The following is a 13,392-nucleotide window of genomic DNA, read 5'->3' as shown; positions in this document are numbered from 1 at the left end:
TTTTCTGTGTAAACTGGTAAGGGCCTGATAGCAGAAGAATCTGTGGGAAGCCCACTTGAGTGTCACAAGGGCAGAAGGAACAGTCCTGGAGGATCACAACAGAAGATAAGGACGAGGGGAGACCTGACCTATAAACTCTCTCAACAATATGCAAGCTCTGTTATCCATTAGGATGTGTTATGGTACAGCTGCGACAAGCACACAACCAGAACTTGCCACTGCAGTAGCACAACGTGAAATGAAAAGAGAACCAAATACAGAGCTGATATGAAAACAGAGGATGGGTAAACTGGCAGCTATGCTTACCGTCACTGCAGCCGTGAACCGGTTCGGGACGTCTCCTCTCAGTGGTCTGAAGAATGCAATCCCAGCTCCCATGAGCAGCCAGTCCTGTTCGTTGTAGATGGTGTTCAAGTCTTGTTTGTAGTGGAGAGAAGTGTGTAGAAACACTGTTCCTTCCTCTGAGTGTGTGCCATACCGTCCCCTAACCTATCAATCAGCCATTCCCGCCAAACGAATGGGCAGGATGTGACGCCACACTCAGGAAACCTGCTGCACTGGGATTTGTAGGCATCACACAGCATACAACTAATAGTAATAAGCATTGCTGTGGCATCTCATGTTTACAATCAGCTCGGCACAAAAGATAGAACGGAAGGGGAAAGAAAGACCCCAAAACATATCTGTAACAGATCACAGTCCATCGAGATAAGCTACCTCCTCTAAAACAGGATGAGGGAGAGACTCTGGTTACACCACCACAGTGATTGAAGCTACTTCCTCAGGATAAGGGAGAAACTCTGGGTACACATCATTATGATTGAAACAATGGACATGATTTGTGCTGCATGGTATAAAGGGGGTGTGCTGTGAGATCAGGGCATGCACATAAGCATCTAGGCTTGTGTGTCTGTTCATTGAACATATTAAAATTGTGACACTAAGTGGTGACTGTGATTGTGACTGTCAGAGATTTTTGTCTCGCTCCCCATTTAATGTCAGAGTCGAATTAAAATAACTGCTGCGACAAGCACCTTGGAGAAAGATAGACACACTAAACTGTTCATTATGCACACGTACTCAGCAGCTCTGGGATTTTGGCCTTGGCCAGCTCCCGGCACCTCTTCAGGCTGTCCCTCGAGATAACCTTGGCCATTTTGTCAGCCTTCATCTTCAACTGGTGCAGGACGACACTTTTTATGTTGATCAGGGCTGCTCTCACAGCCCTGATCACTCCAGCGAGCTGGGTGTGGGACAGGCGATAAGAGGCGTGGTGTAGTCTCTTTCATATACTTGAGGAAGTGGTAAACATGCCTCAAGTAAAAGTTGGCAGTGGTTATGGTCTACCTCATGGATCCCAGGTGGCTTGACTGTCTGCAAAAGCAAAAAGTTGGACTTCATCACTGTTCAAGGCTTATGTCATAACCGCTTAAAAACAATTGATTAGGAAAGCCACGCTTACATTCTGATCCTGTCCATGTTGTCCAAAAACAGCCATGAGTGCAAATCCTTACTTCCCCATACTCATGAAAAAGATAAAAGATTTCACTCAACTGACTTTGGAAAAGGCCTTTTCCAGATGTTTGCTGGATGGATAGCGTCCCTCATGACGCCATCCATCACAGGTATTTTTCTGTGAGTACAGAGAAAACAATGTGAGCAACATTTAACATGAAATTAGAACCTTATATTGCGACTCACATACTACTTTATTTCTTACCAATGGAGGCAGGGAAAATTAGATTTCTCATTCCAGGCGTTCTCCCACTAACCTGGCTGCATCATTCCCTCTCTTTGCTTTTCCGTCAAAGGCTGTCTGACTTGACCCTGCCTCTTCCTCATCACATCCAGCCTCCTCCTCATTTACCACAGCCGCCTGAGGCGCAGGGGCCTGCTTCCCGACCCTGCTCAGGCCCGCCTCTTCTTCCTCCTTGCCTCTTCCTCAGTACATGCAGCAGCATGTAGTATTGACTGTCAAAAAAAACACAAATGGAAAGAATAATTGTTTTGACCCGTGCTGTTGATATGTGTCTTACTTGCTCTGTCTCAATTTCATTTTGATAAAACAACTCGGGATCTTCAGTCCTTTTCTTTGAGCTCATGTTATAATCAAACACTCAGGCCCAGGGCTAGCCAGCTTCACTCACCAATCTAGCTGCCTTGGACAAACGGCAGCATTTGCTTGCCAAGAGCTTGTACTTTCTCTGAAGAATGGCAAGCTCCTTCTCCAGCCTCTGTTTTTTTTTTAGGCTTTTGTTAGCCTTACATCAACTTTCAAGGCGCTTAACATACTCAGGGTCAGTCCACATGGTCTGCTCCTGCGGCGGTTCCCCACCCATGTACACCTCATCCCCCTCCTCTTCTCCCTCCAGGTCTAGGGTGGTTATCATGGGTGGGGATGGATTTGTTGCCCTCTGAGCTGCTAGGAGAGAAATAGTTACTTCCCTCCTGACTGCATCCATGTTGTACTCTCCCTGTCGGCCTGGCTCAGCTCCAGATGGCTCTCTACCACATGCTTGTACTTTTGCAACTACATCCCAAGACTGGACAGGCCACATCCCCAATGTTAACCCTTTTTCTGGCCAGGCTAACTAGTAGCTTCCTCTCCTCCAGATTGAATAACCTGTGAGAGCGGCGGAGATGTTTAGACATTGCCTAATATGCCTTGCAGCACACAGGGCAGGAGCTAGGCACTTGGGTAGAGTCATGGCTGAAGGTAAAAACAAATAATCATTCTTAGTTGAGTCAAAAACACAGATTATAATATTTAGTAAATAATGATGAGGGTGAAACGATAGCCAACACAGAGTAATGCTTACAATCAGGTGTATAAGCAATATATGCAAATGCATGTGGACTATTCAACTGTACTCATTCCTATTACATATAAAACAGCATTAAAACATATACAGCAATACATGTGTGGGGATCAGTCATAATGTGGAATAAGTCATATGAAAACTTACTTTTCACCAAGGACGAGGTTGAAGTGTAGTGACGCAGTATTGTCCGCACGACGTCACGCTCTGTTTTCCTCTGACAAGCAGCATGCGCCAAGTGTGGACTTCTAAACTAATCATAATGCACGACTAATTATCTATTTCTACACATCGGATTTCCTTCATTTTTACAACACTGATTCTGCGTGGAGAGGAAGAAACCATTCAAAATTCATACCTTTCCATTGCTCTGATATCAGTGTTTCTTTTTGCTTTCTTTTTTAAAGTTTTTTTTTTTTAATAAAGGGACTCTACAGTGAAAAACCCCACTCCAATAATCTTCATTTTACATTTATTCGTCATTGGGAACGGGTGTTTGTGAACATATTTAAACTATTTACAAAATGGGTTGGGGGTATGTCCAAACGGGAACACTGAACAAATGTCAAAATAGTGTAATGTGCATGGATAAATAGACTCGGTAGCCCTTGGCTAACGGGTCAGACCCTTTAGTCAACTGGTTAACGTTGTCGCCTGTGGTGCAGGTGCTACGGGTTCACACCCCAGATGTGGTGGTTCCCAGACTGCCCCCCCCCCCTGAGTTCGCTGCATTTGTGGGCACTTGTGGTCCCAAGTGTGCCGCTAGAGGAGATGTCACCAACCAAGATAGGGGAACTCCAACGTCGGGATAGCCACCTGGGACCCGTGATACGTTGGCTAGCACATAAAGAGGCGCCAAGTAGAGAGATGGCAGGTCCCCACTCACCCACCACCAAGGCATTGCTGGGACAGTGGAACTCACTCATGCTTCATGAGGGGTGCCTCTATCGGGTGTGGGAAGAGCCAAGGAGGGGAAGCAGTACCTGGCAACTACTTGTTCCCAGGGCACTACAGCAGCAAGTGTTATGCACAGTTCATGGCCCCCCTGGAGTGGGACACTTTGGCATTACCAAGACTCTGTGGCGGCTGCAGGAAAGATTCTACTGGGGGAGGTGCCGGCGAGACATGGAGCGGTTCTGCCGTAACTGCAACACCTGCAATGCAAAGAAGGGGCCAGCTGGGCAATCCCACGCCCCCCTGCAGCAATACAGGGTGGGGGCGCCCATGTAAAGAATTGGAGTGGACGTGGTTGGGCCATTCTCTGTGACAGAGGATGGTAATCACTACATCCTCACAGTGATGGATTATTTCACGAAGTGGCCCAAGGCCTATACCATCCCTGACCAATCTACAGCCACAGTGGTAGACTGCCTCATTGAGGGGATGTTTACCCGGTTTGGAGTGCCAGAGGAGTTGCATAGTGACCAGGGGCGCAATTTCGAATCCCAGGTATCTGGGGAGGTGTGTTGTCGCCCTGGGGTGCAGAAGACCAGGACCACTCCCATACACCCTCAAAGTGATGTCCTGGTTGAGTGGTTCAATCGGACCTTGGTCACACAACTGGCCATGCTCACGGCGAGGCATCAAAACGATTGGGACCGCCATCTGCCCCTGGTACTGATGGCATACTGGTCTGCCACTCAGGAGTCTATGGGGTGCACCCCAGCTGCACTAATGTTTGGTCGGGAGCTACGGACGCCTGTGGCTCTGGCCTTTGGCAAGCCACCAAACCCACCAGTACAAGGGCTGCCAGACCAAGACTATGTAGAGACACTACAGGACCGGATGGAGGCAACTCATCAGCTGGCTCGAGAGAATATGGCTTCTGCAGGGGAAAGGCAGAAGAGAGCCTATGATGTGCGTTGCCACTGCAAAGAGTACCAGCAGGGGGACAACGTATGGGTGTATAACCCACAGCGAAAGAAAGGACGGTCCCCAAAGCTGGACAGCAATTGGGAGGGGCACTGCCTCATCCTGAAGAGGAGCTCAGAGGTTACCTACAGAGTGAAGCTGCACAGCCACCCCTGGATAGTCATCCTTCACCAAGATCGCCTCGCACCTTACCTCAGCCGAGACAGTGACCAAGCTGGGACTGAAAGTGGGGTGGGAGGAGGTGGGGTACCGGACCCCTCTTCCTCTGTAGACCAGGCTACCAGTGTCCAGGGAGGGGGTAAGGACACTGCTGGATCAGAGCCACTCTCCCTGGATGTCAGCAAGGAGCTACCACCAGAGGACCTTGTTTTGGGCCAGGGAGGGAGCGGGGACACTGGGCTTACAGAGCTACCCTCCCTGACCAGGAACGGAAACAATGGTGACGTCAAGGGTGGGGGCTGGGACCCGGCGAATACAGTGCCACCCCCATCATCCATCAGCAGCCCGCTGCAAGGAGCAGCCCGGGATGGGAGGGGTGCTCGGCGGAAGAAACCCTCATGGTGGATGGACCCATCCACATGGGATTTGGGTTAGGCCAACGGGACGTTGGTCTTTCAAGGAAGGGAGCAGTGTGGCGAATTCTATTGGAGTGTTCCTGCTGGGAGGGGGGGTTCATTTGCATATTACCCATAATGCAGCTGAAGAGTGTTAATGTTTTGTGTTATATTGTATGATCTTGAACATGTTAAAAACGGGGGTATATTTGTTACAGATATTGGGGATGTTGTGGAAGGTAATGGGGATGTTAGTAGAAGAGCTGTATTAGACAGCATGCTATTTCCCACCATGGGTGTAAAGAGTAGGCAGATAGAGGGGAAGCTGAGACCAATACAAACCTATGTGTGTTATCACTGGCTTGTCTTTTGGTCATTAAAAGCTTGCTGGTAACTCTAAACGGTTGGCTGAGGAGTCCATTATTTGACCATGTCACAATATATTGATTGTCATAACGTGGCATACACGGTGAAAAAAACACTCACTCTGATCGTCTTCATTTCACATTTATTCATCATTGGGAACAGATGTTAACACATTTAACTATACATTTAAACTATTTACAAAACGGGTCGGGCGTAAATTATAAACAGTGTGAATTATATGTGCACAATTTATCATAGGAGGGTCCCAGAGACCACAGACTTTGCACACACAATGTGGGCAAGGGCTAGAACAAGCTCCCATGACCAAATCCCCTCTGCAGAAACCAGAAAATAAAATGTTTCTAATGGAACAATCAAGTGAGCATAGTGTGCAGATTGACGAGTCATCCTCTGTTAAAGTTGGGAAGATTGGTGACATTTTTTTTTGTCACATTACTTTTGAACAGGTTCGTCAGGGTTCTCAGTTGCAAATGGCAACAATATTTACAAATGTATACATGTAAAACAATTAAGAATAATGAATGTAAAACATGTTCCCATATATACCTATACATATGTTCCATAAGAACAAAGACATTCCATTCCATTATCCAAACCGCTTATCCTGCTCTCTGGGTCGCGGGGAGGCTGGAGCCTATCCCAGCAGTCATTGGGCGGCAAGCGGGGAGACACCCTGGACAAAGACTCCCGAATGTCCAAAAGTGTTACCATTTATCAGTTTAAAAATACGCCCTCTTGTGGATTTGGCTCGCCGTCACAGCGGGTTCTCCAATGGCAGAAAGATGTCGTCATCCCATTTGGACAAGTGTTCCCAATCGTCGCATTCATGTACCGCAAGTGTCACCCACACTGGCATTGCGTTCGCTTTTCATACAATGACAAGACTTTCCCCATTCATTTTCTCTGACAAACGGGACATGACACAGGGCTCCCCAGAAGCCTGAAAATGGCGACTGCGTGGCAACTACGGAAAATAAAACCTTTTCATATAGCTACGCACACACACTATGTGCATATAACCCATATTGTTTACATACAATTTCAGAAGAGACAGTCTTTACAATTTCACATAAAACACTTGTAACGTAATCGGCGCTAGCCGCTGTTATATTGTAACCTACAACAAGACTCTGCTTTAGTCGAGCGATGTCGCCATGTGGTGCAGTACATCCGGATCGAATCCCGGAACGGGCGGGAAAATATGCTCGGTTACATTGGTGGCAGCGGTGGAACCCGGAAGCGTGCAGACCCTCACAATTCTCTTCGGAGCGCGGGTTTAACGAAGGCTTCCGGGAGAGGGTGACGACTGTAACCTACAAAAAGACTCACTGGCCGGTCGCCAGGGGGTCGACCCCCTTGAGTCGAGCGGTTAGCGATGTCGCCTTGCGGTACAGCACACTGCGGTTCGAATCCCGCATCGGGCGGAAAAATATGCTGGGTTACATTATTACCATGCTGAGTTTAGCTTAATTATTTCTCATCCAGAAAGAGTTCAACTCACCGAGGAGCGTCCCAGTAAATCCAAAAGTCTATCTCAGCAGAACAAAGTTCATTTGACAGTTAGTAAGTTTTTTTTGTTTTTTGTTTTTAAACTACATTCTGCCAGGTATGGGCAACATGATCCAGAAAGGGCCGGTGTGGATGCAGGTCTTTGTTCCAAGCGAGCAGTTACACACCTGAATCTACAAATTAAGGTCCTTAGCAAAGACTATTGGTTGACTAATAGAATCAGGTGTGTAACTGCTTGGTTGGAACAAAGAGCTGCACCCACACCGGCCCTTTCTGGATCATGTTGCCCATCCTAAAGGCATCCACTCTTCCTGGCTTGGGGGACGAAATTCTCTCTCTCGTCTCCGTACTTCACAGTGCACACAAGGGGGTGGAGCTCACACTTCTTTCACTTCAGGGATTTTCAGAATAATATTCATCTGCCTATTAGATAAATAAATACACTGCATTTATACAGCGCTTTTCTAGTCTACCGACCACTCAAAGCACTTTACAATGTATGCCTCACATTCATACACTGATGGCAGGACTGCCGTTGCAAGGTGCCAACCCACTCATCAGGAGCAGTTGGGGGTTAAGTGTCTTGCTCAAGGACACTTCAACATGCTCGCTGGAGAAGCCAGGGATTGAACCAGGAACCGTCTGATTACTGGACAACCAGCTCTACCTCCTGAGCCACACCGTCCCGCTCTGTAAAATTCAAAATGATGCCCAACAGTGTTTCAACGATGTCGGGCATCAACACAAGTTAACCTGTGTAGAAGTGATTAGGAATATTACAACCTTTATCGAAAACCTTTTCATCTTCCCCAACGGTAACCTCCAACCATCAACATCAAATTAATTCCTTTCAGACACTTAAGAATAGACAGATTTCTTTTCTGCCGCATTGTGAATAAATAGACACCTTCAGTAGCCCTCTATACTAACACCTGACCCCAAGCTGGATCCCACTCTGGGTCACAACCCACAGTTTGAAAACCATTGATCTGATCTAAAATAGTTGGTGGATTATCTCTGGTTTGTTTTAAAACCTTTTTTTGTTGATAAGGCGTAATGTTACCAAACTGATCTTACCTCCCAGTCCTCCTTGCAAGCTGTTGTTTCTGTGTTGTAAAATTATGCTAATATTTGAGTAACTTAATTGCCCAATAGTGATCAAAGTCGAGAGAAAGTGAAATTAGATTGATGCCACATTAACAAGCGCATGCACTGAGCAAGATGGCTCCCAAATCATCCCCCAGGGGACAACTGGAGTTTATAAAACTGAGCTGAGAAGACTTTAAGTACTGGAGATGGGTTATTTCAGTGTATTTGTGCCATACAGTTTGGAGAGATAATGGTGAAAGCCCCATAAAACAGATGAGGTGGTTTATATTGTAATGTCCTCCTGACAGGTTAATAGACTTAATCGATGTACATTGTATTTCCATGTCTGCCCAGCAGGGGCACTGTGGCAACGTCCTATTCTCGATGATGCCGCAGCCCTCTTTCTGGTGGATGCAGGGAGGGAGTTCCAGCTGCTGACAGCGTAGGGATGAAAACATTTCGTGTGTGTGTGTGTGTGTGTGTGTGTATTGCATGTTTTTTAACTCCTGGCATGGTGTGGAGTGCTGACACCTGTGTGGCAGTGTCACACTGAGGACTCCCTTTGAGATGATCTCTTGGGTAAATAGGAGGACCTTGTAGGAGGATCCTACCTTCTCATAATGTCATCAGAGCTATTTCTTCCCTGTTCTCTTTGAAAGGCCAAAGACCGTGCTAGTGACGTGTACAGAGACTTGCGATGTAAACTGAGATCAAATGGGCCCTCACGTGTCGATAATCTGCCCGGTTACACAAATGAGACACCCAACTTTGGGAGAAAAAAACACCTGCTTTTACAAAAGACCTCTCCAACAAGAGTTAAAGCTAAAATCCGTGATTACCCTGATCTGTTCCTCCGTTTGGCCGTGAGAACTACAAACAAGGCGTAGCAGCCATTGACACTTGTATGCCGTCAGCTCAGCAGTAAACGTTCCCACCCTTGTAAAAATGGCATCCTTGGACCAAAGCTAACACATGCAATCTAATGTATTACAAATTACATCTACCTGTACGGAAACATTGTTCTGTAAAATTACCATAAAGTAGATCACCTGTCTAACAGATGCATCGCCAAATCTTCGTCACGTTTCAATCCTTTTCCTGTTTGGGTATATGGAGAGTGTCTCCAACCATGATAAAGATGCTAGCTAGTAAATGTGTAACCTGAAAACATGATCCAAATTGCGAAAACAACTGTTAGGTGAAGGAGGGAGAGCCCGGATTTCCGCTTAAAGGTATACTGTGTGAGTCTTGATGCATGCTCAATAACCCAGGTAAGGAAATCAAAGAAAGTGGAATCAGTTCATCTGGATGCAGCGTTTATTGACAGATACGTTTCATCACTCAACTACGTGACCTCTTCAGTCTTCAGTGTCTTGATGCATGCTCAATAACCCAGCTAAGAAGATCAACGAAGGTGGAATCAGTTCATCTGGGTACATTGTATCCAGATGAACTGATTCCACCTTCTTTGATCCTCGGTCTAAACTGACTGCAGGTGTGCCCACCCTTATTTACATTACAACCGAAACCAACGACCAGTTTCATATGCAAATAGGGGTGTGACCGTTAACTTGATAGGGAGGAACGCTGGTTTGAACGGGGAGTCAAAGAGGCCATCTATGTGAAGAGGGAACAACCATCCCTGAACCAGGGGTGGGGGGGGGGGCAGAGGGGGCGCTAAGAGTACATCTGTCACCATTTTACAATGCTGTGACTGTAGCTATTCCCCAATCCTCAGTGAATAGTAAACATGGCCATTGAAACTCTAGTTAATGGTCACGGCAATTTGCATATGAAACTGGCCGTTGGTTTCGGTCGTTATGCAACTGTATTGTTTATTTGATGGTATATATCATACCACTACCATACCATAAACCATACCGTTACCATACCATATACCATACCGATGGTATGACACCATACTGAGGTGCCCCTCGTGCATCATCTCTGGTCGCCACCAATGACAGGTCACTTAGATGAGTGATGAAATGTATCTGTCAATAAACATTGCATCCAGATGGACTGATTCAACCTTCTTTGATATACTGTGTGAGGTTGCACCCCACTGCATGTTCGGGAAACTATATATATATATATATATATATATATATATATATATATATGTGTGTGTGTGTGTGTTAGTGTGTGTGTCTGTTTACATACACACATTGACGGGGCTGATGCTGATAGGTGCTTATCCGCAAAACTCATGCTGAGTGAGTTTAAGGTTAGGTAGAGGAGATTGTGACTGCTGTACACTCTCAGCCAACAGCAGCCAATGCAAAACAAAAAAAACAAAAAAAATTTTTTTAAAACACCAGAGATGTAGTTTAGTCCATAGTGTCAAAATGTGGAGTTTCAGGCCACAACGCTTATCACATCAGCACACACAATATCTGTATTGAAAATAAGACTGTCAACAACGGGTTTCTTTGTTTAGAGTTGGCAGCTGATCTTAGTATAAATGGTAGTATATAAAAGTCTTCAGTGTGTAGTGAATAGTTCCCCTGCTGTCCTTGTGGACTTATATGTCCAGTGTGCAGCTTCCCCCATGTCCATGCTAGGCAGGTTTTGTTTTTGCAGTGTGCACCTCATATAAAGGACATTTGGGCTCATGTTGCTAATGGAGGAGCTGTTATGACCCAGAAAATGTATTTTCCATTGAAGAAGGTGAATAAACTCTCCGTCATATTTCATGACGTCCTGGGAGGATTATGACATATAGGTTGATATTAAAATCTTACTTATGCATGTAGAAAGTATGCTTTTGTTAAAAAAAAGTCAGAAGTTGGCCTCTTTCACAGTCTGGCTTCTCCATACTGTATTACTGTTGAGACAACATTTTCTAAATTGTGTATATTGTAATTTAACTGTTCATTCCTTGATTTTTAATGCACATCATGAGAGATTATTGTAATCAGGTTTTTTTACAATGTATTTTGACAAAATTTTAGCTCGTATCCCGACTGATTACATTTTATTTTCTAAAATTAAAAACAGTTTCACATGCATGAATAATTATGAATAAATGCATCTAATCTGTGTGATTATTACTCGTCAACACTCTACATTTCTCATGTTTCACAGAGATCAGAGTCGTATGGATCCCGACCAGAGCTCTTCCCAAAGTAAGACTGACCTATCTGATGTAGAATGAAGTGTTATAACTCCTTTGTTGTGGACAAGCGAAGAGGCTTTGTTGCAAAGTGTTAAAAATGAAGGTCGTTGAAGTTCCTTAATGGAGAAACCAATAATGGTTTTTTGAAGTGTGTAATGACATCAACAAATCAGAGACCGACAGATGGGGACAGGCATGTGAACATCATGCAATTGCTTTCCATCTGTGTGTGAAGTGCCGTCAAGTGCTGAAAACAATTTGGGTGCTCAGCAGCGGCCATTTTCCAGCGAGCTAGCTGGTGCTCTCCCTTCAGGTGAACATTTAGCCAGATGATGCTCGTACAGCTAGCCATGCGGCACTTATGTTTCTCCAATCTCACGACATCTCCGTCTGTAGCTTCTGGTCTGTCAGCTGGAGGGGATGTCAGGAAGATAATAAGAGCATTTTCTGATATAGCATTCTCTCTCTCCCTCTTTCCTTCCGCCTGTCTGTCTGTCTGTCTCCCTCTCTCGCTCTCTCTCTGTCTTTCCATCCGTCTATCTGTGTCCCTCTTTCGCTCCCCCCCTCTCTCTGCCTGTCTGTCTGTTTGTATGTCTGTCTGTCACTCTCTGTCTGTGTCTCTCTCTGTCTGTCTTTCCATCTGTCTCGTCTGTCTCCCTCTCTCGCTCTCTGCATCTGTCTGTCTGTCATTCTGTCTGTCTGTCTGTGTCCCTCTCTCCCTCTCTGTCTGTCTTTCCATCTGTCTGTCTGTGTACCTCTCTCTCCCCCCCCCCCCTCTCGCTCTCTCTGTCTGTCTGTCTTTCCATCTGTGTCTCTGTCTGTCTGTCTTTCCATCTGTCTGTCTGTGTCCCTCTCTCTCCCCCTCTCTCTCTCTGTCTGTCTGTCTCCCTCTCTCTCTACAGGGGTACCAATCCATTTGCCACGGTTAAACTGAGGCCCACGTCCACCAATGACAGGTCGGCGCCCCGTCTACATCGCTCGTGACATTATGACATCGTGACGCTGACACCTCGCGGCCCGCTTCCATGCTGAATACCGTGATACTGCTCAACCCGTCATCTCTCTGTTTGCTAATGGGGTCCTTAGTTAGTTTTTGTTTTTTTGTAGATTTGTACAGAGATGTGGGGAAAAAAGAGGACATGATCAGGAAAGAATGGTCTAGTAGTGTGGTACTCACTCCCTGATTACAGCTCTGGCCTGTATTTATACTTTAAGATCCAAATATCTCAGTATTCATAGAGAGGAATACATGAGAAACCAACTTTATAATTCTAGCAGTGCACTATTGGGCATTTGATGTTGTTATCCTTGTTGATTCATAGATATGTTGTAGTCTTAACTGCATGGTATCAGTGGTTTTGTAATGTCAGCAGGCATTACCAGACAAGCTGTTCATTGGTGGCGGGTGGGCGAGTTCTCCGAACGGGAAGCACGTGAGATTACCACAAGACATTTTTACATTGAAGCGAGTCCCACCTTGAGAACACATTCGTATTCTGAGTCATTTTCTGGATTATTCTCACAAACTAGTTCCTCCATGCCTATTTTAAAAGGTTTAGCTGGTCACAGAGCATCACTGTCCTCTTAAGACACACGTCTGGGAATTAATATGTAAATCAGTCAACAGCCATGCCTGCTGTCCACAACATGCACAGGATGTAAGCACAGGAAGCCAGGCTGGCAAAAAGACAATCCTGAATGTCAAATGCACATACGCGACGGACACTTCGTTCTCATATATTAATGTATGTACCTCTTTATGTTATTGGGTTTTTTTCTCTTGCATGTTTTGTAAGGTGTCATTTGAATAAAGCTAATCAAGATCAGGTACGAGATCTCGGCTCATTTCAGAAGTGTCCTCTGGTCCAGTGGAAGCGGCGTCCCGCACCATAAATAACTTGTTGTGACATGCTGAGCCTGAGCCACACTGAACTTAACTGGCCTGTCATCGCACGTCAGGTGATGCAGCCGCAGATCCCTGTTTATCTGCTCAGGCAGTAAAATGGCCTGCTAAAGCGGGCGAGGCGCTCCGGGTTGCCGGTTT

General features: G+C 45.8%; 1 protein-coding gene across 1 annotated transcript in view; it reads left to right on the top strand.

The window, feature by feature from the left end:
- Window positions 1–13,170, top strand: part of baiap2l2a (BAR/IMD domain containing adaptor protein 2 like 2a) — a 33,917-nt gene extending 20,747 nt beyond the window's left edge. Inside the window, exons 13-14 of the mRNA XM_056288491.1 lie at window positions 11,318–11,358; window positions 12,251–13,170. Coding sequence (XP_056144466.1) covers window positions 11,318–11,358; window positions 12,251–12,332 — 123 coding nt within the window. The 3' untranslated portion in view covers window positions 12,333–13,170. The remainder of the gene's footprint in view (window positions 1–11,317; window positions 11,359–12,250) is intronic.
- Window positions 13,171–13,392: the final 222 nt, after the last annotated feature.

The sequence above is a fragment of the Lampris incognitus genome, chromosome 10 (assembly GCF_029633865.1).
Source record: "Lampris incognitus isolate fLamInc1 chromosome 10, fLamInc1.hap2, whole genome shotgun sequence".
In the NCBI taxonomy this organism is placed as follows: Eukaryota; Metazoa; Chordata; class Actinopteri; order Lampriformes; family Lampridae; genus Lampris; species Lampris incognitus.
The sequence above is the reverse complement of the archived record's forward strand: the minus strand, read 5'-3'. Positions and strand labels throughout refer to the sequence as shown.